Genomic DNA, 25,113 nt, shown 5'->3' on the forward strand with positions numbered 1-25,113 from the left:
AAAGAATAAGTGGTGAATATATTTAACATTTTTTTCACATTATCAACTTGATTAAACACTCCCAATTTACATAGTTTTTCCTTAGTATTCACTCTACCAATTAAAACAAATCAAACAAACAACTCCAATATTAATGGAACTAGACCCTTCTAAACAGTTTTAATAAAACTAAAGCTTGTTACATCTTCTGAGAACGTCTTTGTACGTATGCAATACTTACATAAAAGAGTTAGTAGAATAAACAATTTTTTTCTCAAATTTTCACACAACTTTTTGGATTTGGATCCTCTAAATTTTGAATTTTACTTTAGAAGGTAAAGTATGATCTCTCACCATTTATTTTATAGGTGGGACCAAAAAATATGAGAGATAAATCATTTAAGAGTGAGATATCACACTTTATCTTCTAAAGTAAAAATTCAAAATTTAGAGGATTCAAATTCCAACTTTTTTTATTTGTTGTCTTTGCAGGGTGTTTAATTTGTTAGAGCCAACAACATATATAACAAATATGGTATTTTGACGATGAGTAATGTTAGAAAGACAAAAAAAAAAAAGACAAATATTCTTGTAGTCTTTACATAAAGTTGAGAGTTAAAAATCATGAAATGATTATTTAGTCAAATTTATCAAATTATTTAATAATTCTTAAATATCAATTTCATATAAAAATAAATGTATATAAATTTTTACTAAAAAATAATCAACTTAAATTTATCTTATTTAATATTTATTTATTATAAAATATATTAAATAAAATTAAAAATAATAAATTTTATTTGTTGTTGTTAAATATTTCCGCAACATTAAAGTGAGTTCCTTCCATATTAGAATCCATCTTATGTATAGTATTGATGAATATACATAATTAATTATCATATTATTACATATTCAAATAAATTTATTCCAACTAAGAAGATCTATTTCCTCCAACGAATAGAAGAAAATACTTGGCTTGAGTGAGACAGGGGGCAAGGAGGGTTGTTTGAGATGGCTTTTTGGACTCTCAAATTATAACGAAAGGATGGTCTAATAAATTATTTTTATAAGAATGTTAAAAAATAATTAATTAATCATTAATATTTAAAAATATAAATTAAAAATATATTATTAAATTATTAGAATAAAATTATTATTAAATTAATAATTAAAAATATTAGTCAAAAATAATAAATTGTACTGATTATTAAATTTTTTTCTTATTTTCATAAAATAATTGGTGTACATCGAACATGTTTGAAAAGGATTAAAAAAGGATTTTTTTTTTTTTGTTATATTTAGATACGAAAGTAAAACTAAATTATAATTGAAATTAATAATTTTAAGTGAAAAATAATTTGTCAAAGAAAATAATATTTTAAAACATTATTATAAGTAAAAAATTATTATTTTTTGAATTGTTTGACGAAGGAAGTAAGGAACCTGATATCCTTGTTGGGGCCATGTAGGGAGCTTTCAACTATCGGGGAGATTTTGGGAAGAATCAAGTAAGAGAACATAAGATGAAAAGACATCATATCCAACTCAAAACTTTAAGGTGTCAAGTTATTGGGTCTCTTATCTTATAAACTCCTCACTCTTCCTTGCTTTATTTGATGTGGGACTAACTTCAACACTCCTCACACTTGAAACACTAACAATCTAAGCTAGAAATATGTGCGGAACTTTTTAGTTTGGTAGATAAATAAATTTATTTGAAAAAAAAAACAAAACTTTTTGGGTAAAACCATAGATTTCTTTTTAAATGGCATGACATGAATAAAATATATAGTTCTCTGTATTTCGTAATTTTAAAGCACAGTTGCAGATGGCACGTTTTGCATGTAGAATAAAAGCATGCTAAATCTTGTAGTTATTTATTTATTTTACTTTTATGCGATGTTTTTTAATAGCCCTCATATGTAGTTTATCATCTAGTGAGAACTCCACTAGCCCTTTTGTTTGAGAAAAAAATTCTTAATAAAATGATAAAATAATATGTGAATTTTATTATTTTAATTTAAAAATAATTAAAATATTATTTTATTAAATTCGTTACTTTAAAAGAGTTTAATTTTTTAAATATGTCATTTCTCAATTATAACGTGCATTACTAAAATAAATACAATAAATAAAATAAAACAGTTAATATATATTAATCAATATAAATTTTAGACGATAATTTTTAGCATTTATATATATATATATAAATGTCAAAATCTTAAATATTCATATTTTTTTGTTAGTAAATTATTTTCTAATTTCGATTAATCATTATACCCAAATTTGACTACAACAAAAATAAATCTACATCTTAAAAAAATTAATTTTTTTAACAAACAATAAGTCAGCATCTTTTTTTTTTGGAAAAAAAAAATAAATAGGTTCTTGACTTTTTAAATTTTTGACAAATATATTTCTGACAAAATTTAAATAAAAAAAGATCTCTGACTTTAACAAACGGAGGACAACTTAATCCTTTCGTTTATTTGTCTCTCATACACCAAACGGAACTGGCTGATGTAGTTGAAACGGTGTCCAGGTGTCCGTTACGGTGTCACGCTAGAAGGGGAATAAAGTTTGAAGGACAAATAGGTCCTTGATGTTGAAACGACGTTATTTTGCAAAGGTAGCCCATTCTTATTAAAAACCCTTTGACAAGACAGAAATTACCATATACTGCCCTAACCCCTTCATCAAGCCAGAGCTTCCTTCCCTCTGAAACGAAACTGAAGCGTCATCGAAAAAGGTGGAATAGGAGAAACAAAGTTCGTATGCTGAAGAAGTTCAGTCATCAATCAAGGTAAGCTAATCCACATCGTTCATGATCACATTTGCATTAGGGTTCCATTTAGTGTAGGGTGCAATGCATGCAAATGCATTCTGCCATGGTTGCTTTCTGTTTCAGTTTATTTGAAAAAAGTTATTGTGCCCTCATTTTAAAGTTTTTAAGGGTTCTATGCATTGTGGGTTGATTTTATTTTTGTTTGAAAATTACAGATGACTGATAGATATGTAATTCCTGTTTTTCACCATGGAGGAAAGTTTGTGAGGAATGGTAATGGGAGACTTGTTTATGTGAATAGAAAAGTAAAAAAATTTTCAGAGATGGACATAAATTTTATCAACTTTGGTGATTTGGTGAAGTTGTATGAGGATTTAGGATATCCTGGTTACAAGGCAATATACTAGTTTGATAATACGGCTAGTGATATAGAATCTGGGCTTCATCGTTTAACAGGGATAGTGAGATTCGTGAATTGTGTGACAATTTGATTAGGAATGAAGAAAAAGATGAATTCTATGTTTACTTTGATCATGTTGTCAATGAACCTGAGTATGTAGAAGAAGCAGGAGGCGGAAATGCAGGAACTGAAAATGTTGAGTGTATAGAACTAGATGACATCTGTGATAATTTGATGACATCAACTACGAGAGTACGGAGGATGAACCTTACAAGCCTCTACCTCTGGGGTATAATGATGACAGTGATGATGAAGAGAGCAGTGGAGAAGAGAAGCGTACCAAAAAGAAGAGAAGTATGACTTACAAGGGAAAAAAAGTTGTTGTAGCAAAGAGAAAAATGAAAGAGAACAAGAAGGATCCATTAAAGAGGAAGGATGCACCAAGGAAGAATAGATCGAATATTGGTGAAAAAAGACCCAATGTACAACCAAGTGTTGGGCCCAGTGTAGACCAACGAGCTGGGCCTTCATTGAAAACTGGTGGGCCTAGTAATAGGCCTACTGTACACTCAAGCTCCACTGATTCAGAGTATGACTATGAATACCATTCAGAGGATTTGCATACCCCTGTTTCTTCTGATGAAGAAGCTGAAAAGTAACACTGGCCCAAGTTCAATGATGAGTATGGATTTGGAGAAGGCCACTTTGAAGTAGGCACCAAGTTTGCAACTCTTGATGGTTTTAAAGAAGTGGTGAAGGACTTGTTCATATCTGAGGGTAGGGAGCTTCAGTGGATTAAAAACTATAAAGAAAGGGTTCGGGTGGATTGCAAAGGAGAAGAATGTCCATGGGTTGTACATATATCCTACAATAATTCTCTTAGGTGCTTTCAGGTTAAAACTTTTAAATATGAACATACATGTGCAAGGGACATGGGCAGTAATGCTGCTACCAACACTGGCTGAGCAAGAAAATTGAAAAAAAGGCTAGCTATCCATCCTCAGATGACTAGGAAGGAGGCTAGTAATTTTTTGAAAGATGATTTTGGCATAGAACAGGTTATATCAAGTCAGATCCTCCACCCATCAAGAGGCCGATTGGTAGGCCAAAGGTGCATAAAAGAAAGAAGAATCCAATAAAGGATTTGATCCAAGAGGACAAGGTAAGAAAAACATTTCGCATAACATGCAGCAAGTGCGGCGAAAAGGGTCACAACTACAAGATGTGCAAGGGAGCACCATCTAATCCTAACTGAAAGCCTAAAACCAGGAAATCAAAGCACCAGAATTCAAGTAATCAAGCACTAGTGGAACTTCCATTATCCCAATCTGCTCCAGAGCCTGAGGTAACAAAGCACTTGAGGATTTAGTTGTCTTCGTTATGAATGATGAAGGATTTATGTGTCTTTAATAGAAAAGTTAAAGGATTTATATGTCTTCATTATAAATGTTGCAGGCTGGCCAGAATATACAACAGGCAACTCTAGGTGAACAAGCACACGACACTCCAATGGTCCCAAACTAAGCCTTACCATGTCCATCAACAACTCCAGCAAGACCAGTTGTACCAACAGAAACAACTCCAGCACATACAACATCATTCAGCCAAGCACCAATCAAGATAATAAATCAGACTCATTCCAAAGCACCAGCTAAATTTAGATCAAAGCAACCAATCAAAAGGCCACCTGCACTAACTACAACTCAGACTCAAGTTGCTCCACCAACTTCAACAAGTGTGACAACAAAATCGAGTGGAGGAGTATCAAAGGAGACCCTGGCAGCAACAAGTTGTGCCACAACAGAAATGTTCAAGTTTATACCAAATCTAGGCTTCAAGGACCAGAAAAAGTGACGTGCTTGTTCCTGACTTATTTTGGAAACAAATATTAGTTTTTTGATGCAATATTTGGTTGTAATACATATTGAAAAACTTTCTTTTAGCCAATTTAGTTGCTTTCGAATTAGTATTTTGGAAACCGAGAGTTGATATACCTGCTACAGTTTCTTTTTCCAAACATTATTATATTACGGTATGATAATATTCCTATATTATGGTTTAGGTTGAATGAATGAATTGTATGAATGAATTATATATGGTTTGTTTCTGGCTTAGGATCATTGAATGAAAATAAACATTAATTTACATGCATTCTATATCTGTTTCAAGGCAACAAGATATGGATAATTCAAATCTTCATTCTTTCATTCATATTGACCAAAATAATCAACATATATAATTCACTACAATCCACATTTTTTTTCATATTTTTCATACCCTAAATAAACAAAGACCAACAACTACAACAATTAAGCCTATAACTATGACCTAGAAGTTACTGCTTTTCTTGTTCTCTAGGTAAATTAAACTTTGCTCTAGATCAGTCATTTTGTTCTCCAATTTTTTCTTTCCAAAATATTCTTCAACATCTAAGCTCTGATTGTCATCCAATTTTTTTGTTGGCTCCATGCACCCAATTCTTTCAATGTGGTTATCAACCCACACAAAGAATTTGCAATATGGTTGTTTCACCTAAATCAAATCGGATAGTATGAAAAATATGTTGGTAAAAAGAACTTTCAACTTCATCCATATATATGAAAAATTGTGAGCTTATCTTAAAAAATGGGCATCCGAAAAATAGTCTGTTTGGGTTGGTATTTGTCTTCGACAAATAAAATATGGCATACATCCCGCAAAAGCATTTTGGAGCGACACCATCTTTCTCATCCCCAGCTTGCACTGAACATGGGGCTGCATTTACAACTGAGCCTTCCTGTCGTCTGCCACCACCTCCGCATTGTCTCGTGATTAATGAGCTTCCATCGCTGGCTATCAATATAAGCAATACCACCATCAACAAATATGAACAACTACTGCGTATGTTATTTCAGAAAACCCAATTTAAATCTCATTAGGATTACCTTTACAAAACGACGTCGTTTTCAGCATCAAGAACTTATTTGTACTTCGAACTTTATTCCCCTTTTAGCTTGGCACCGTAACGGACACCTAGATACCGTTTCAACTACATCAGTCAATTCCGTTTGGTGTATGAGAGGTAAATAGACGGAAGAATTAAATTGTCCTCCATTTATTAAAGTCAGAAATTTTTTTGAATTTAAATTTTGTCAGAAATGTATTTGTCAAAAATTTAAAAAATCAGAGACTTATATGTCGTTTTTGTTTTTTTTTTTTTAATTTTATCCTCTTTATTTTTACGCATCTATTACTTTATTAATTGATTATTGATAATAAAAATTTAATTCTCCGATAAAATAAAAATAATTAATATTAATGATAAAACCTACAGTTGGAAATTTTTAAGCATATTCGCAAGGATTATTCGTTTTATTGACGCAAGGGAGGAAAATAAATGAGTATATATATCAGCACAAAAATAAAGTTCGGTATTACAAAGTTTCAAATTTGGCATTACAGTGTTTGTGGGATTTATTCAAACCAACAACATTTTCAAGCACTGTTGCGTTCATGCTTTGATGGAACTTGTAATATAAATATTAAATAACGTCACCTTCACCAACCCAACACCAAGCTGCGATTTCTTCTATAACTAACAATTTTCATCGCCAGTCAGGTTTTTTTTTTTTTTTTTTTGGCTGCCACCAAAAATCGACACCTGTACGGCTGTAACCACCACCTCACCTTGTATAACTCCGCCATCTTTTCTCCCTTGCATTAGAATTAAGATTCTCTCTGTAATTAAAGCTTTACGCTACCTTCGTTGCATTGCCACCTCGTTTTTCTCGCCCGCCTAATTTCCGCTTCTATATATCAATCATTTCTCTCTTCTTCCTTATTCATTCCATCTTCGGTACGCTCATTTCATCTCTGCATAGATCTAAGTTTGATTACTTGTTCTTTATTTTTTTGATATCTAAGTTTTTTTTTTTTTTAATGGATATTTTCTTCCTATGCGTTTGTGCGTTTTCTTGTTTCATTTGAATCATACGTGTTTGTGGATGAATCGAGATACTGCTTTGGATTATTTGTGTAGGATAGCAGGGTTTAATTGGTATTGCTTTATTTTCAATGCTTCAGATAATGGCTGCTGAAGTGTATCGCCATGCTATTGGGACTTTTCAGTCTCATTCTTATGCCAACAATGTTAATCATAAGCAGAGGCTCAGGAACAATTTTGTGAGATTGGTGAATAAGGATTCTGTGAGTAGCAGAGGAGCTAGGTATTCTAGCTGCAGTAACCGTCGCAGTGTTATTCGATCTTCGGCTTCTCAAACATCGGTGGCAGATCCAGTTTCATTATCCCCTTCAAGAACACCCACCACTGACACTAACAAGAAATCAAGTAAGATAGATACTCCTTTTGGTAATTTGTAATCTATATCTATTGCTAGACATTCATGTGTGCAAAACAGTGAAACATTCAAGAATTTTAGGGTCTAAAGTTAACTAATTGATGTTCAATATGTTTCTATTTCAGATGAAGCGGCTTTGATCCTCATTCGGCATGGTGAGTCGCTGTGGAATGAAAAGAACTTATTCACAGGTTGTGTTGATGTTCCACTAAGCAAGAAGGGAATAGATGAGGCAATAGAAGCTGGCAAAAGAATTAGCAGCATTCCAGTTGATGTGATATTTACATCTGCTTTGATTCGGGCACAAATGACTGCCATGCTTGCCATGACCCAGCATCGTCGTAAGAAGGTAAAAAAGAATGGAAAACTATCTTATGGTGTCAAAAATATCTCATTATTAGAAGGCTTAGGGCATATTAGGAATTAGGAAGCATGGCAATGGCATGCTCCAAAATCACTGCTAAACTGAAACTAACCGAGAAAGTTAGGTAATCGATAAATTGACATGTAATGCTCTGGTTATTGCTCATTATGCATATACTGGCATACTGAACTTTTGTTGTTTACACAATTTGAAGAACTATTTAAAGTTCAATTTATAAGCTGTTAACCATAAAAATTCCTTCAGGTGCCTATCATCATTCATAATGAAAGTGAACAAGCAAGGCAATGGAGTCAAGTTTTTAGTGAAGACACTAAAAAACAGTCTATACCAGTCATAGCATCATGGCAATTAAATGAAAGAATGTAGTAATCTTTTTCCTTATTTTTGCTTTTAGTTCCTGCTTTACAATGTTCAGAATATTGTTGAGATCTAATCATCATTTTGTAATTGTTATCATTTCAGGTATGGGGAACTACAGGGTCTCAATAAACAAGAAACAGCTGACAGATATGGAAAAGAGCAAGTCCATGAGTGGCGCAGAAGCTATGACACACCTCCTCCCAATGGAGAAAGTTTGGAAATGTGTGCTGAAAGAGCAGTTGCCTATTTTAGAGACCAAGTAAGTGAAAGTTTAATTTTGATGTTATATGTGCTATACCGAGTAACTTCAACACTATATGTGCTAGACAAGAAGTATTTGGTTTGATACATTGTATGGTTGAATTTCTGCTGTGGCTGAAGTGATCATTTGACATTGACAAGGGATTGTTCCATTGACATTGTGTTGCAGATTGAACCTCAACTTTTATCCGGAAAGAATGTTATGATCGCTGCCCACGGAAACTCCCTGAGATCCATTATCATGTATCTCGACAAGTTAACTTCCCAAGAGGTAATTGGAGTATGCTGAGTTATGGTGCCTCAGGTTCATATATCACACTAAATAGTGATCATTTATTTATTTAGATTTTCCTTCTAACCGTTCTATAGGTCATTAGTTTGGAACTGTCAACTGGAATTCCAATGCTATATATTTTCAAAGAGGGAAGATTCATTAGGAGGGGGAGTCCCATAGGACCACAGGAAGCTGGGGTTTATGCTTACACCAAGGTATCTAGTTCATATCAGCTTTTATATTTCAACCTTTTTTAATCTTCTAAAAAAAAATTCTTCATCATAGAGGATTTGATTTAAAGATAGATATCAGTTGCCTAGAATGCCGCAAGTGCAATGTCACTTGTATTACACAAGAAATATAAAGAATATAACATCTATAATTCCATATAGTTTGGCTTGTGAATTGTGATATTATTTTTCTTGTCTTTATGTGCTATGCTATAACGATTGATATTGACAGATGTCCTAATTGCTAAACTAAGAAAACTTTGCTGTTATAATTGTACCCAGCAACCAAATCTAAGATTAAATATGGATTTCTTAGTGGGATGAAAGTTGAATTTCATTATTGATGGCTTTCATTTGAATCTTACAAGTTTTTGCTTATATAAGTAGTATCAGGTTACATTGTTCCAGTTTGAGCCCTGTTACATTTTGTGAGTAATTTTAAGCCTCACCTTTATTTTTAGGAAGTCCATAGACAAATCTAATTCTGATAAGGAAGTTGTCACGCCATTATGCAATGATATTCCTGGTTAAAATATTTCATTTTTCTTCAATCAGTGTGTTTGGTATGAACAAAACGTAGTTAATAGTTGACAATTTATCAGTGAAGAAACTCTTATGATAGTAAATACAGTAATATTTACTGCTTTTTGCAACGCATAAAAAAGGTGGCTTCGTCAAACTTCTGACTGTATTTTGTTGTCTTGCTTCTGTAATCTATTGTTATGATTACTTGTGAGTCATCTGCTATTTTGATTGATGCCCTATTATGAGTTCCATTATTCGTTCCTCGATTTTCCTTCCCCAGGGATGAAGCTCTATCGTTTGTTCTATTCATTCTTCTAACCTTCATCTTTAACTAATTCTATAAGCAATTGTTTGGTCACAGCGATTGGCTCTTTACAGACAGAAGTTGGATGAGATGTTCTAATGATATGTTTTCTTGGTAAACACTCAATACTTCTTTTCAATTTTCATATTTTCATTCGTCTCTCTCCATATACTGAATCCAATTCTCTTTTGACTATTTCAGGAGATACAATATTCACCATTAATCAGCATTATAGCAGTTGAATCACATACAAAGGGGGTAGCGTGAATATTTTCACTTGCCCTAAAACAAGGTTGTTTTGGATTTTTTTTTTAGTAAAGTTTTGAAGCCGTGTATTTGGGAGAAACGCTCTCATTCTTAGGTATATTTATATCGTATGGTTAGCAATTGTTTCCATGTGACTGTTGTAGTATGATAGTCATGTAATATTTTCAGTTCGGATTCATTCTTATATAATTGTAAATGAGTTGTAATGTGGACTTCTATTGGATATATAATTAATGTTTCATTATTGAAAGTTTGAAACTAGTTATTCCAAAGTACTCTCAGAACATCATTTTAACTCATTTCTCATGCAGTTGAGGATTAAACGCTATTTCCGGTTTTACACAAAGCTGTTTTGACTTTTGTACCTGTTTTATTGAAGAATATTGAAAATTTTGAACAATGTAAAATAACTCAAATAGAACTTTTTCATTTCTTTTCTATCAAAACACTTTGCAGGTTATCTATATCTTAGTGTTTCATGGTCTATACTCTGTAATTTTTTTTTCCATGAAACATTTGCTACGCATTCAATCATCAATACTACACAATCAGGAAAAAAAGAAGCTCCAAGCCCAAAAAAAAAAGGGTCGAAGCTTGCTATCCCAAATATTTTTTTGTTTTTATTTTTATTTTTTAAAAAAGAAAAGAGGGCACTTAAACTACCATGTAAAATATACATTTTTGTTAGTCTGATAAACTCATGAAATCCAACATAAAGTTCACATTAAGCTTATAATATCCAACATAAAGTAACGTTTTGGCATCTTGCCACATATTACAGTTGACTCAGAACTTCTTAAAAGACTACAGGTATAGTGTAACAGTTTTCTACCTTCATTAACCAAGATATTAGGAACATTCAATTCTCTGTGTTAGAACCATCAGAATCTGGATCTAAACTGGTTGAGTCTGAAGAACTTGCACTGTGTGACACTGATGATGATGGAGTCTTTACCAGTGCCCAGAAAGAGGCAACCTTCTTATCCTGCTCTTTCATTCTCTCAGCATATTTTACTATATCAAATCCAGTGTCATTGTTCCCACCAAATGCAGAATCAAGTTGATCCATATCGAACAAATCCTCTATCATCTTCTTGGTGTTGTGATCGTTTGAGTAACCGAACTTAATTCTGTTGTAAGTCTTGGACTCTAACAGAGGCTTCACCATCTGCAGCAATTCACTTTTAGCTTTGACATCACAAGATGTTACTATATTTATGATCATAACTATCAAAACCTGTTAGTTAGTTAGTTAGTTAGTTACCGCGTAGAATGGCCGGAAGATCCTAGGTGCATTATACATAAATCCCAAACCAAGGCGCTCTGGATAATATTCTTGTAATATAAAAGCAGTTTCACGTGTGATCTTGAATGAAAGGTTTGCCAAAGTGTAACCCTGGAAATCAACCAGCCAAACTATCTCTTCTTGATTTGGTGGAAGATTGAATATGGCATTCTCTAGGCAGTATACAAAATACATAATCTGTTCTTTTATATCATTTGTGCTTCTCTGTCCAAATAAACATAAGTATATTAGAGAAATAAGAAATGCATAAAAATTTAGTCAAATATATCAAATTATGTAACAGTTCTCAGCTATCAACTTTAGTATGTGAGTTTTAAAAGAAAGTAATTGACTCTTAGTGAAGTTTAACCTGGCGACTAGGCCTCATTACTAGGACTGTCCTACCATGCCTGTCATAGTAACCTGGCATATAAATCTTCCCAGTCTCTGCATCATTAGCAACATCTTCCTGCACCAAGAAGGAAAATAAAAAGGGTTGAATAATGAATATTGACCCAAGTCTCTATGTTGGGAACACAGCAAATTTATATGCAAAGCAATACTAGCAATCTTGACATATAAGAAACTACGAGATAGAAGTGACTCACCCAACGTATCTCTTCAGGTTTGTATTCTTCTCTCCATTTCAGGCTCCGCTGCAGCATTTGTGTTGCCTTCTTCACATTCCAGTTTTTGGATCTCAAATACCTTGATATGGATAAATCACTGCAATAAACAGATGCCTTTGCTGATAATGGACCTATCAACCTTCTCACCTCATTGATCTGCAAGCAACCAAGTTATTATATTCAAATTGAAGTCGACTTCACGTGAAGTTGATACTTGAGAGTCGTTGGATGAAAATTTAGTCAAATCAGTCAAATCATCTAACGATTCTCAGTATCAACTTCACGTAAAGTCGACTTCACCTGAGTTTTCACCTTTGAAAATATATCTGACAATGGACATATTCGGTTGTTTTTTTTTTTACTTCGCAAAATTCTGAAAATAAAAAATACTAAAAATAAAAGCACAAAGCGATTGTTTAAAGCTAACGTACCTTTTCTTGTTCTTCTTGTGATATTAATATTTTCTCATGGCCTTTATAGACGGTACTACTGTTTCTATGATTCACACCACTCATCATCTGAAAGAATTTCTAAAAGTTATAACAATGATTAATGAACAATAATGCAAAGGTCAGTAACATATAAAGCAAACTATGATTTTTTGGTATAAATTAACAATGAACAATTTAGGTGTAGTTTATTTTGCTTTGCCTATGATTTGTTCGTTGAAATATAGGTTTATATTTATAGCCACTTAAGTCAAATTACCTTAGTATGTGGTTAACAAAACGTGATTTCACAGTACTAGTATGTTCTATGTAGACTTAGTTAGCAAGTTAGTTTCATCCGTTAAGACTTAAGAGTAGTTATAACCTTTCTTGTACGTATAAACCTTACTTACCTAGTAAACAATTCATACCGTATTACCATCCATTTAGATCTGAACAAATTTGAAGATCCATACAAATAAGAAAGCAAAACCCACGATTTAAGAAAACATAGCTTAGTTATATATAAGAATAGACAGAAGATGATCAATCATAAACATATTAAGGAATTAATAAGTTCTATGTGTTATACAATAAACTATATATTAGAATACATATCATTAACATTTCACTTCTTTTTTAAGGTATGTACAAAAGTAGATATGACTAACATGAAAGTGAAGAATGGAAAGCAGAGAAAGAAGAAGCAGAGAGAAATATATACACACAATGGAAAAATGGTACCTGGGGACCAAGAAGCTGGATTCCAAAATGCAAGAAACAAGAAAAAACACAACCTTATCCCTCCCTTAAACTGTGGATGGAGAACTATGTATGTATCAATGTATGGGTTCTTGTACTTATATTTAGTATTTCACTCTCATGGTCACTATCACTATCACAAACTCAATCATGCATTAAAATAAATAGTGACACGGTTGCGTTGCCACCCCATATAATAGGCATTTCTGGCTCATGGAACAACATATATCATCCTCCATTATTCAATCAACTATTCACATGTCATATTATCTCAATTATATTCTTTTTCGAAAACGTTAACATTCTGGATTGATATTAATTTAAAGTCTTGACAGTTTTTGTTACTAGTAGCTTCAAAATATTCAAAGAACTCTATTTAAAAAATTGATGCATGTGTAAGTGTAACATACATGTTATAAGATAGCAACAACCAACCATACGCTTTTAAGTTTTGGGTTTACTTTTCTGAAACTATAAACGAGAAAAGGACACGTTCACTGGACGCACATTAATACTCCATCTACCAACTTTAAATAGTTATGTTGGGGTGGTTGATGATTGCATTTTTTTTTTTTTTAAATACTTCTGTTTAAATCAAATTTGGATTTTAGAGAATACTTGATTCTTGTTTTGCTACGTGGATAAACATTTAGCATGCAAGAAAGCAATTTAAGATCCTAAAATACTAATTCATTTTCAAAAGAAGAATGAAAGTTCATATAATATAAAGGTGGATCTTAGTATGATTAAGCTCCGGTGATTATGGTTTACCGTGATTATATAAATATTAAAATTAAAGTTTGGTTGGCATAAATAGGCGAAAGTCTGTGTCTCTTAATCATTTTTTTCGAATTCGATACTCAGATAGGAATAAGAATAAAGCTTGTTTGTTCGGAAGAGTAATTCACTTTATGTTTCTGCAGTAGTATCTAAAGAATTAGTCATTAAGTTTTCGACTTGATCTATACTCTAATACAAACAAAAAACATTATATATTTTTTATAATTTGATAATACTTTTTTTTAAAAAAAAATATTTTAATTTTAACCTACTTTTTAAAATCCCATAGTCATGGTAGTGACTACCCTAATATTAATGAAACCTATCATGCAAATTATTGTAAGAATGTTTGATGCAAGCTGTCAATTTATCAATGGCTTCTTATGTGAAAGGTGAGTGGTCAATTGTTTTTTCTTATAAGCTTCATCATACTAATTCTTCCTAAAATATCAACCATACGAATTCTGAATAAGACATCTAGTCATGTGGGACATTCCTTGGTCGACTTTATCAATTATTAAGATTCGCATCAAACATATATATTCCATTTGTTACAAAATAATATTTACTATTGAAATATTAATTCGGGTTTAGATATATAATCCATCTAAAATTATTTTTTTATAGCTAAAAAATAATAAAAATATTATTTATACACTAAAATAGTAAAATTAGTCTCTGAAATCAGCTATCAATGTATTTATATATAAATACATATATAATTTAATTTATTTTTAATATATATTTATATTCCAACGTATACTTTATACTAATGTGACTAATTTTAGTGTAATGGAACTAGGGGTGGCAAGTGGGGAAGTCCGCTCCGCCCCGCCAAAAGCCCGCCCTTTGGCGGTCCTAGAATCACAGCCCGCCCCGCCTAACTGCGGCTGGCGGGCGCCAAAGCTCCTCTTTTTTTTTTTTACTATTAACTCTTAAATAATATATATAATTTTATAACCATATTAATAAATTCATAATTTCTAAAGGCATAAAAAATTATATTTTCTATATTCATAAACATTAAAGTCTTTGTAATTATAAATATCTAATAAACATAATTATAAACCAAGTTTTCATCCAAAACATAAGTATAAATATTCTCTCCAAAACAAAATAAACATAATTTAAAATATAATTATAAATATTGTCTCCAAAGTAACATAAACATAATCCAAACCACTCAATTTTTATCTTCATACTCTTGTAAGTTAAGTTGGGAAAGTTAGATTTTGGCCAAAAAATTATAAAAATACCCCCTCACTAAAAAAATACTAAGCCCAGCGGGAAAGCCTGCCCCACCCCGCCAAAGCCCGCGGTTTAAGCGGTGCGAGTTAGGCAGGCTTTTGCTATTTGGCGGTCCCAATTTTCCAGTCCAACCCGCCTTTTTTGGCAGGTTACGCGGGCCGGCCCGGCAGGTTTAGGCCCGTTTGCCACCCCTAAATGGAACACATTCTATTCAAATAATGATACATAAACAATTAGAACAAACTTATAAGAAGTTAATTAAACATCTCAACAACTTGCTTCACAAAAAAGAGAACTTCTTCCTTGACCATAATGATATAATTAAGAAGCAGATCAAATTATGAATTGTGATGCATTTAGTTTAGTAGTCTATAAATAACCACTTCACTTTGGCACCAACTTAGGTTTGACCTTATTGAAGAATTATGAATCTTTGGCATTTAAGAGTTCAGACAATGACATGAATTGGGTACTCAACATCACCTACAAGCAACAAATGAGATCCTTCTTCAATTACCAATGAACCTTCCTCATTTGCTCTACTCATATGCTCACAAGGACTTAGTTCAAATCCAACATGAACCTTTTCCCCTGCATCCAACAACACACTCTCAAAACCAACCAACTGTTTCATAGGATTCCCATTCCCCTGTCTCCCATGTTTCAAGAACAGCAACACAGGATGTTTCCCAACCATGCTTCCATGGTTCTGAACTCCCACAGTCACCGAAACCGCCATGCTTTTGCAAGCTTCTTCGCTCAACTCTGAGACTAACTTGTACCTCAAGGTTTCTGACGAGTTTTGTAGCATGAAATGAGTGGATGAATGGCTGAAGTGGAGCTTGTCGCGCGTGACGGAAACAAATTCATAGGAGTATTTGGTGTAGCTTAGGCCAAAGCCAAATTCATAGACCTTAGGACCTGTGTAGAATCTATATGTTCTACCAGGGTAGCCTGATGAAGGATCAGCACGCATCCTCATGTCTGTCATTGGTACTTTTATGTAATCTTTTGGGTACCAAGTTATTGGTAATCTTCCTCCTGCATTGCATTGAACACATAAACATTGTTAAGTTGAAATCAACAGAAATAGTTTCGTGACATGATATCAGAACGTTGATACTTGTTAGAAACAAGAGACTAAATGGAGAAAGAATTTGTGTGTCTGTTCAAATTGTCTATTCAAGTTGTTTATTCAAGTTGTTTAGAATGATACAATAAGAAGAGTATTTATAGGTGCTAAGAGAATCGTAATAATAAAGACGTAATCTCCTATAATAAATATTCAGATATATTAAATAATTCTAATTGATCCTAATATATTCTAACAATACTAACTAACCTGGGTTATGGTCACCAAAGATGATCTGAGCAAGTGCAATGGCGCCAAGTTCCCCGGGATAACCAGCCCATAGAATTCCTCCAATTTTGTTATTATACTTGGCGGAAGAGATATCCACCGGGCCTCCGCAGAGAAGCACCAAAATAACGGGCCTCTTAGAAGCTTTAGCGACGGCATTGATGAGTTCAAGTTGCTTGCCGGGCAAGTCAAGGTGAACGCGATCGCGCTCCTCCTTCTCCTGGCTCTGATCCAACCCCATAACCATGACAACATAATCCACTTTGCTGGCAAGTTGAACAGCCTGGTCAATGTGGGCAAAAGGGCACTTGGCGCCGCCGTCGCATCCGGGGTGGTAGAGAGTGTCCTTAACATAATGCTGGAAGCCCTGCAACAATGTGAGTTGGTTGCAGGGAGGGCCAGCATAGTTTCCAAGAAGTGTTAGAGGGGAAGCATTGGCGTTGGGGCCGATGACGGCGAGGGAGATAGGAGGATTTGTTTTAGGAAGTGGGAGGAGGGAGTGTTGGTTCTTCAAGAGGACAATGCCGTTTCTTGCTGCCTCGAGAGCTAAGTAGCGGTGTTCCTTGGAACACACGTTGTTGGGTCCAATGAACCCAAATGGGAGCTTGCTTGGATCTCCATCAAATAGTCCTAACCTCATTCTGATTGAGAACAGATTGTGAAGGGCGCGGTCTATTTCAGATGTAGCTAACTTTTTCTTCAATACTGCTGATTTAGCATGCTCTGTCAAATAGCTTCCACATTCCACATCCATCCCTGAAAATTTTCAAAACAACATTACCACCTATAAATTGTCATATCAGCTGTTATTTTACAGTTATGGATTCAAGCCATCGAATCAGATTATTTACATTGTATGTTTTTGGTACCGTCTAAATTTCGTTTTAGAAAAGTCTAGGGCCAGCAACTTTGTTAAATTCTGGCCAGCATGTAACTAGCAAAGAAAAGTGAGCCATTCGATGAAATCTCACACTAATCTCACACCATTAAAACCATCATTGATGGCTATTTGATGGTTACAAATCACAAAAGTTGTTGGCCCATATCATTCCTCTTTTATTTTAATACAGGATATTTGTGCATCTATCTATCTCTTTTTTATTAATTAGATAATTACTCATATAAAGATATCTTTATGCAAAGATGATAGTTTAAATATTAAATCGTATTATGTTAGTCAAATATTTAAAAATATTAAATTATCTAATAATTTTTAATTATTTTTATATAAAAATATCCGTTCATGAATTATATAGTTTAGTTTAACAAAAATATTATTTGGATATCTAATCCGTTAGTAAAATCAGCATTATGTATTTATGTTTAAGTATATGTGTTGTTTAACTAATTTTTAATATGTATTAAAAAAAGTTTGGTAACAAAAAATTTTCAGTCATAATTAACTAAAATTTTTCATAATTTACTTTATTTATATAATTTAATAATAGTTTGATTTTTTATCTCACTCTCTTATCAATTTACTTATCATATTTTTATCAGTCCCACTTATTAATAATATTAGTTGTAATATCATATTTCTAACTATTAGGCTTTTTTGTAATTACTACTTACTATTCCCTTTTATAATTTGAATTTTATATTTAAGAATACGATGAAGATTAATAATAATAAAGAACGGTAATAATAATATGCATTAAATGACTTTAATTGTAATTGATTTTTATTTTCTTTAATTCATTTTTTAGCAAACATAAAGGCATTATGTAATATGTTTATCATTGTTAGAAGGATCTTCAAGTATAATTGGGATAGGTCAAGAAAATTTACAAGAAATCACATTTATCAGGTGGGAAGTGGTGCAGGCGCTGAAGAAACTAGGAGGACTAGGAGTTAGGGATGCTATGGTTCGCAACGCAGCGTTGCTGTTTAAGTGGTGGTGGCGATTTGCAAAGGAAGAGTGCCCGTTGTGGAAAAAGGTGATATGTTCTTGCAATAATCTGAATCCCAATGAGCTACTGCCAACTCAAGAATTGCCTACTCGAGGAGGTGTATGGAAGGATATCTGCCAGTTACAAATCATGAATCAAGATTTAAAGGATAAGATGGTTGCAGGCATGTCCATGGAGGTTGGTGATGGGCGTCGGACTCGGTTCTGGGAGGATGTATGGTTACTTGGTAGGCCTCTGAAGGCTCGATTTCCGAGGCTTTTCTCTGTTTCAAACCAACGTGGATCTGTTATAGGGGAGTGTGGTTTTTGGGATGGGTTTGAGTGGATTTGGAACTTCCAATGGAGGCGAGAGCTCTTCCAATGGGAGTTGGAACTCCTGAGTGATTTGCATGAGGCTTTGAGACCTGTAAAATTAGTACATAACAGAGAGGACATAGTGGTGTGGAAATATGATAGGCGAGGTATTTTTACAACTAACTCATTTGTGCAGGTGATGCAGGAGGAACTGATTCCAGCAGAGGTAACTAGTTACAGCTTCACCAGGACTGTTTGGAAAGGGCTGGTGCCACCCAGAATGGAGTTGTTTGTCTGGTTTGTACTAATAGGAAGAGTAAATACAAAGGACAGGCTGAGCCGGTTTGGAATCATCAGTCAGGAAGATATTATTTGTGTTCTTTGTAATCATGATGTGGAACATGTACATCATTTGTTTCTAGGTTGTGTATTTGCTTGGCAGGTGTGGAGTGCTTGGGTCTCAGCTTTTGGAAGACAATGGTCTCTCCCGGGATCGATGAAAGAGCATTTTCTAAGTTGGACAGAAGACCCGGGGAGGATGAAGGAGCGTAACCTCCGGTTGAGATGCTTCTGTGCGATTGTCTGGAGCCTCTGGTTGGAAAGGAATAGGAGGATTTTTCAAGACACATGCAAAGGAGTTGAAGAAATTATCAACATGACTACGAATAGTGTTAACGAGTGGAGCGATGGGGATCCCTTTAGTTGTTGATGGCTATGCCGGAGATGACTTGGGGACCATTTTTTCGTGCTATCGTGGTGCTTGTTATGTTAGTCTTTTAGTTGTTTTGTTCTACTCGCTCCACTTTTATTGTGTTGAGCTGTTTTCTTTCAAAAAAAAATAATATCTATGTCGGAAGGAGTTGAAGAATAATTTGAACAACAGACGGACTCATCCGATGAGATTGTTGCCAGTCAACCAATTTTCGAGAATATGAAAAACCAGACTAGCTTTGATGAGGTATGATAATAAATTGATTTAATTTTTTTTTTTGTGCTTTTATGTGCATTTATAATTATAATGTACTAACTAAGTTTATACGCATAGCATTCATAAGTTCATATACAAACATCCATAATTACATACAACTAGCATTTAAAAATTAAATTCATGTTTATTAGATACATTCATACACATATCATTTTTTAGTTATTACATAAGTAACTATCAAATTAACACAAATGTTTTTAAATTTTATCATAATTGAATTTAAAAAAATGTTAAATTCTTAAATTAATTTATTCAATTGATAAATTTACCCATTGAATATCTTAAACTTGGGTCTATGAAACACTGTTAATTGCTAAAGAGTTTTGTTAGGTAGATAATGGGAGGTGGAACAACGGATTGCACTTCGGGTCCACTAAAAAAAAAAATATTCCACTCCATTTATCTACTACAATCCTAACTTTTCACTTTCCACCTTTCTCTTCTTTTACCGTAGTCGCTTTACTCCGCCTTCCCTGTCGCGCCATCACAAACGTACCTCACCGCTGCTGCCACTGTCTAAAGAAGTAACGCGCCGCACTGTCGCTGCACCTTCTTTTCCTATGCGACGCGCCGTTCCTGTGCTTTCTGCAACCGACGCCGCAGCTGCACCTTCTTTTTCCCTGCATCGCTCCCCTTGTATCTCCGCCCTTGCTTCCATGCCGCTGCATCGTGTCTTTGTCACTTCCATCGCGTGCCGCTTTACTTCATTCACCCAAATGGTATGACCCAAATAAACATCTACATCTTAGTGAAAAGAATCATCCGCATACATAGTAAAATGAACATCCTGTGGAGCATGTGCATGCAGAATCAAACAAATCAACGAAAATACCAATAGTATACCCAACTAAACATCCACTTTAGAATAAAAAGAACCATTTATATACATAGTAAAATGAACATCCGACTTAATTGATAAGAGTCATGAACAGAAGCGACAGGAGCATAAGATTGCGAAAACAGTAGTGGTTGCGACTACACAGGTATTGCGGAACAACGGCACTCTTAGACGGACAAGCACCTCGCGTCAAAGCTCTCACCGGCGACGACGGCAAACTATAGATGCGGACCGGAGAGAAACTGTGGAGGCAGCGGCGGCCTTGGAGTCGTGAACAACAACGTAGACGGGAACACGGAATCGTGAAACAGCAATGACTATGGCTACACGAGTATCGCGGGACAACGGCACTTTCGGACAGACAAGTATTTCGCGTCAAAGTTGCCTCTGGCGACAACGACAAAATGTGGATGTGGATCGACTAGACACTATGGAGATTGCATGACAGAGGTCAAAAATACTATTATGATAGGATGGTAGGTAGTAAGAATGTACATAGTATGAATATGTTTAAGGGTGTTAATTTTAAATTTTTAAATTTTAAAATTGATAATATTTAATTAATTAAAAATCTGAAATTTAAAATTAATTTCACATTTTTTTTAATTTGTTATTCGCGTTGTCTAGTATATAGATTGTTTTCCTGTACTTTCTTATTGCTAAAACATACGTAGACAATGTTGTATAAGGATTAATCATTATTGCCACTTGCCCACTTGCAGGACCAAAAGCCAGTATGGTACGGCTGGCACACTATGAAAAGCCAACCTTCAAAGAAATAAGAAAATCTTCTCTGAAGTGAAGGCTCAGAGAGTCACAATTGAGGATTGAGTGCAACAAATTTGAATAGTGTGAAGCAAAGAAATTGGTAAAATAATAAAATAAAAAATTAATTATCATTAATTTTATAATTTTTATAAAATATGTTTTATTATTTTAATTTAAAAATGATTAAACTTTTATTTTATTATTTTATTAATTTTTTACTTAAAAGGATCTTGATTTACGTGCAACTGTTCAACATTTCTAATATGAAAAAGTTTCTACCGCTTATACAAAAAATTATCTATACTGTTAATTATTTTGTTAACTATTGATATAACATTTACTTATGGAGCTGTATCTCACACTTGATTGTTTAACAGAGATAATGGCATAGCCCCATTGGGACAATAATAGATGGGACCACAATTTGTCAATGAGTTATAACTCATATAATATAGTTTCTCTATATTTATTTAAGAAGTCGCGAGTCTCCTTATCTTCGGTAAAAATAAAAAAGATGGGACCACAATTTAAAACGGACAGATATATAACAGAAAATTATAAACAGATTTATATTCCACATAAATAATAAATAACTACAACTAATAATAAAAGGAAAGGAATTTTACTAACAAGCACATATACAAGTAGAAATGTTTTATGCAAGAAAAAAATACATTTTTGAAACTTATAATAATCTTAATTAAATATATAAAAATAATTTTTTTTCTATAACACATTTCCACTTGTTAAACCAAATCCTAACAACAATAATAGAATAAGAAATGATGAATGTGAACTGTGAGGTGGTGGTATGGACCAATGACCATGTCCTATGGGCCAAAGCACTATGACTTTCATACCCTAATTGGTAGCCTTAATAGTTGATATTATTAAAAAGCTACTACTATATAGCACGTAAGCCGACAAAACTCAATAGTGACAAATACAATCAAACTTGTATTCATGCATATATAATTAGCTAATAACATAATTAATTAAACTTTCCATCTTCCACTTTGACATTCCAATTATAACCAACATTTTGACAGTTTATATGCCAGAATTATTATGAGTATGGAATAATTACCTGCCCGAAGGACATCGGAAACAGCATCCTCTGGTGATTTTGCATATCCTTGTTCATCATGTAAGAGGCTCACTGCTCCACAATCAGATGTAATATACCTGTTACATATATAAATTAATCAAGGGCGTTGAAGGCAGATATAGAAGCTCCCAAAAATAAGGAAGAATTAATTACCCATCGAAATCCCATTGTTTTCTTGCAATGTTGGTTAAGAGATTGTAATCAGCACAATTTGGAACCCCATTGACACGGTTGTACGCACACATTATCCCACTTGCATGTCCTTCTTCTATGCAACTCTTAAATGGAGGCTGGTATGTGTCCGCTAGATCTTGCAAACTTACCTGAACCATTCATTATAATAACTTTCTAATATCAAAATTTCAATTATTGTGTCCGTAGAATTGATTATTTTATTGCTTCCTTTTTTATTCAAAATCATGTATGTATAAAATTCACCGAAAAAAGTGTTGGAACTTAGAATTGAGTCCCAATATCATAAAGGTCTTGTCTTTTATAGATATGCTTTTTTTCAAGAATTAATAAAAATTAAATTCAAGTAGGTAAAGTGTACCATCATATAGCATATTCACATCCTCCCCATCGTTATTATATACATAATTCTTCACTGATCCTCAAAGTAAAGTGTAAAGAATAACACCTTAAAAGTAAAGACTAGTTAATTAATGAGGAATCATTGATAAAGTGAAAAATCAATTAGGCTATCAGAGAATCAGAGACCATATATGTTTGTTTCTTCTTCACATAACATAATTAATTAATTAAACAATAAAATATGTTATGACAAGTAGAGAATCCAATGCAGAAAATAAAGAGTAGAAGACATACACGAGCATCAAAGGCAAAGCGATTAACGCCCTTCCAATTGTCCAAATCATAAGCAGTGAAATGCTTGCAACAAGCAGAAGCTTGTAAGTGGCCTCTGAGTGTTCCACCCTGAAAGGAGTCACCTTGAAGGCCTCTAACGTAGGAGACAGCATACTTAGAAGTCATGAGTGGGTCTTCACCAGCTGTCTCTTGTCCTCTGCCCCATCTCGGGTCCCTAAAAATGTTTATGTTTGGTGCCCAAAATGTCATCCCTATTGCTTGCCCTGCATTGTATATTGCTCTTGCTTCTATCCCGATCGTCTTCATTCACACGCGCCCCCATTAGTTAGTTAAAAAACAAATTGTAAAAACTCACGTGCAATTAGTAAAGTTGACAGTTGAGACTTGTTAAATGATAAAAATCATGATTTGGCATAGATGAAAACTTAGTTACAGTCAACTTCAGGTAAAGTTGATAGCTGAGAGCCGTTAGATAAAAATTTAGTCAAATCAGTCAAATCATCTAACAGCTCTCAACTATCAACTTCACGTAAAATCAAACGTAAAGTCGACTGCACCTGAGTTTTCACATTTGATATATTAACTAAAGTCTCTACACTTTCAAAAAGTAAAGTGACTCACGTGACCGATTCGGTACCAGAGGTGGGAGTCAAAAGTGGCAGCGGTGAGAATGACTTGGGGGAAGCTGGTGGCGGAAGTGATAGTGCCGTTGAAGAAGATGCCGCCGCCAATGCCGGCAACGCCGTGGAGTGCCTCGCTCCACCACTGGTAGCGGGGGATACCGAGGCGAGGAATGGGAGGGGCCTTGTTGACGAGTTGGGAGAGTTTCTCGTCCAATGTGAGTCTTGAGACGAGGTCTCTGACTCGCTGAGCGATTGGAAGCTTTGGATTGCAGAATGGGTAAGATCTTGTGGAAGGGTTTGACCAGTCACAAGCAAATGGTGGTGGTGTTGCCTGGAGTCGGAAAAGGAGCAAGAAGGAGATCACGGTGAAGAGTAGTGGTGAGAGGGCCATGCTGTCACCGTAAAGTGTCATGTGAACTCACACTCACCCAGAAACAGAATGGTATCCAGTTTATATAAAGAAGTGAAAACAACTCTGTTTAGTGTTCAGTGTGTGCATATGTCAACAAACAATAATAATGCCATGCTTTTTTATTCAATCCAATCAAAACAAATAATCTATACTTTTCAATAAGTTTTTTTATCAACCGACAAAAAAGATAAAAAATAAAAAGAAATAAGAATTGATGATTGAATGTTACTAAGAAAAACTTAACCATTTGTATACCCGGTTTGGCGAATCCTTATCCTTTAGTTTTTATTGGTTGGCAAAGCTCTTAGGTAAATGGAAATAAAGAAAATATGAATATTATTACCAAAATCAGTCATTAATGTATTTGTATCTAAGTATATATATACTTTAATTTATTTTTAATATATATTTATATTTTAATATATATTTTATATTAATATTAATTTTAATAGTTAATTTTTGTATACACGTAACATAGATATAAGAGTAATACTACGTGATTATGAAAAATTATTATTTTTTATTATCACTTAGTCAGTAATAATTTACACTCATATTTATATATATTTATACACAAAAAATATATAATTTATACATATATTTATTAAAATTTACATACATGAATCAGTATAATTTGTACTTATATTTTTTATAATTTATAGACATATTTTTTTATTAATATTTGACAATAATAATTTACACTCATATTTATATGTAATTTATATACAAAAAATATATAATTTATA

At 33.6% G+C, this 25,113-nt stretch overlaps 3 protein-coding genes and 1 pseudogene across 3 annotated transcripts; 2 read left to right on the forward strand and 2 right to left on the reverse strand.

Annotated features, from left to right (window-relative positions):
- Positions 1 to 2,979: 2,979 nt before the first annotated feature.
- LOC148554307 (uncharacterized) lies at positions 2,980 to 3,823 on the forward strand (annotated as a pseudogene).
- A 2,746-nt stretch (positions 3,824 to 6,569) lies between these two features.
- LOC107606127 (phosphoglycerate/bisphosphoglycerate mutase) lies at positions 6,570 to 10,379 on the forward strand. The gene is made up of 9 exons (XM_016308113.3): positions 6,570 to 6,999; positions 7,227 to 7,491; positions 7,627 to 7,850; positions 8,130 to 8,248; positions 8,349 to 8,505; positions 8,677 to 8,778; positions 8,877 to 8,996; positions 9,898 to 9,954; positions 10,042 to 10,379. The coding sequence occupies exons 2-8, from the start codon at positions 7,230 to 7,232 to the stop codon at positions 9,937 to 9,939; spliced, it is 1,026 nt and encodes a 341-aa protein (XP_016163599.1). The 5' UTR covers positions 6,570 to 6,999; positions 7,227 to 7,229; the 3' UTR covers positions 9,940 to 9,954; positions 10,042 to 10,379.
- Positions 10,380 to 10,785: 406 nt separating this feature from the next.
- Positions 10,786 to 13,557, reverse strand: LOC107606129 (uncharacterized). The gene is made up of 6 exons (XM_016308114.3): positions 13,194 to 13,557; positions 12,453 to 12,539; positions 12,001 to 12,177; positions 11,763 to 11,861; positions 11,372 to 11,617; positions 10,786 to 11,275 (listed from the first exon to the last, which is right to left on the reverse strand). Exons 2-6 carry the CDS (start codon positions 12,537 to 12,539, stop codon positions 10,967 to 10,969), a joined length of 918 nt encoding a protein of 305 aa, XP_016163600.1. The 5' UTR covers positions 13,194 to 13,557; the 3' UTR covers positions 10,786 to 10,966.
- Positions 13,558 to 15,518: 1,961 nt separating this feature from the next.
- LOC107606130 (Glycosyl hydrolase family protein) lies at positions 15,519 to 24,473 on the reverse strand. Its single transcript, XM_016308116.3, has 6 exons — positions 23,954 to 24,473; positions 23,333 to 23,632; positions 22,658 to 22,827; positions 22,484 to 22,581; positions 16,582 to 17,355; positions 15,519 to 16,280 (listed from the first exon to the last, which is right to left on the reverse strand). The coding sequence occupies exons 1-6, from the start codon at positions 24,365 to 24,367 to the stop codon at positions 15,688 to 15,690; spliced, it is 2,349 nt and encodes a 782-aa protein (XP_016163602.1). The 5' UTR covers positions 24,368 to 24,473; the 3' UTR covers positions 15,519 to 15,687.
- Positions 24,474 to 25,113: the final 640 nt, after the last annotated feature.

This window comes from Arachis ipaensis, chromosome B7, assembly GCF_059453495.1.
Source record: "Arachis ipaensis isolate K30076 ecotype BB chromosome B7, ASM5945349v1, whole genome shotgun sequence".
Classification (NCBI taxonomy): Eukaryota; Viridiplantae; Streptophyta; class Magnoliopsida; order Fabales; family Fabaceae; genus Arachis; species Arachis ipaensis.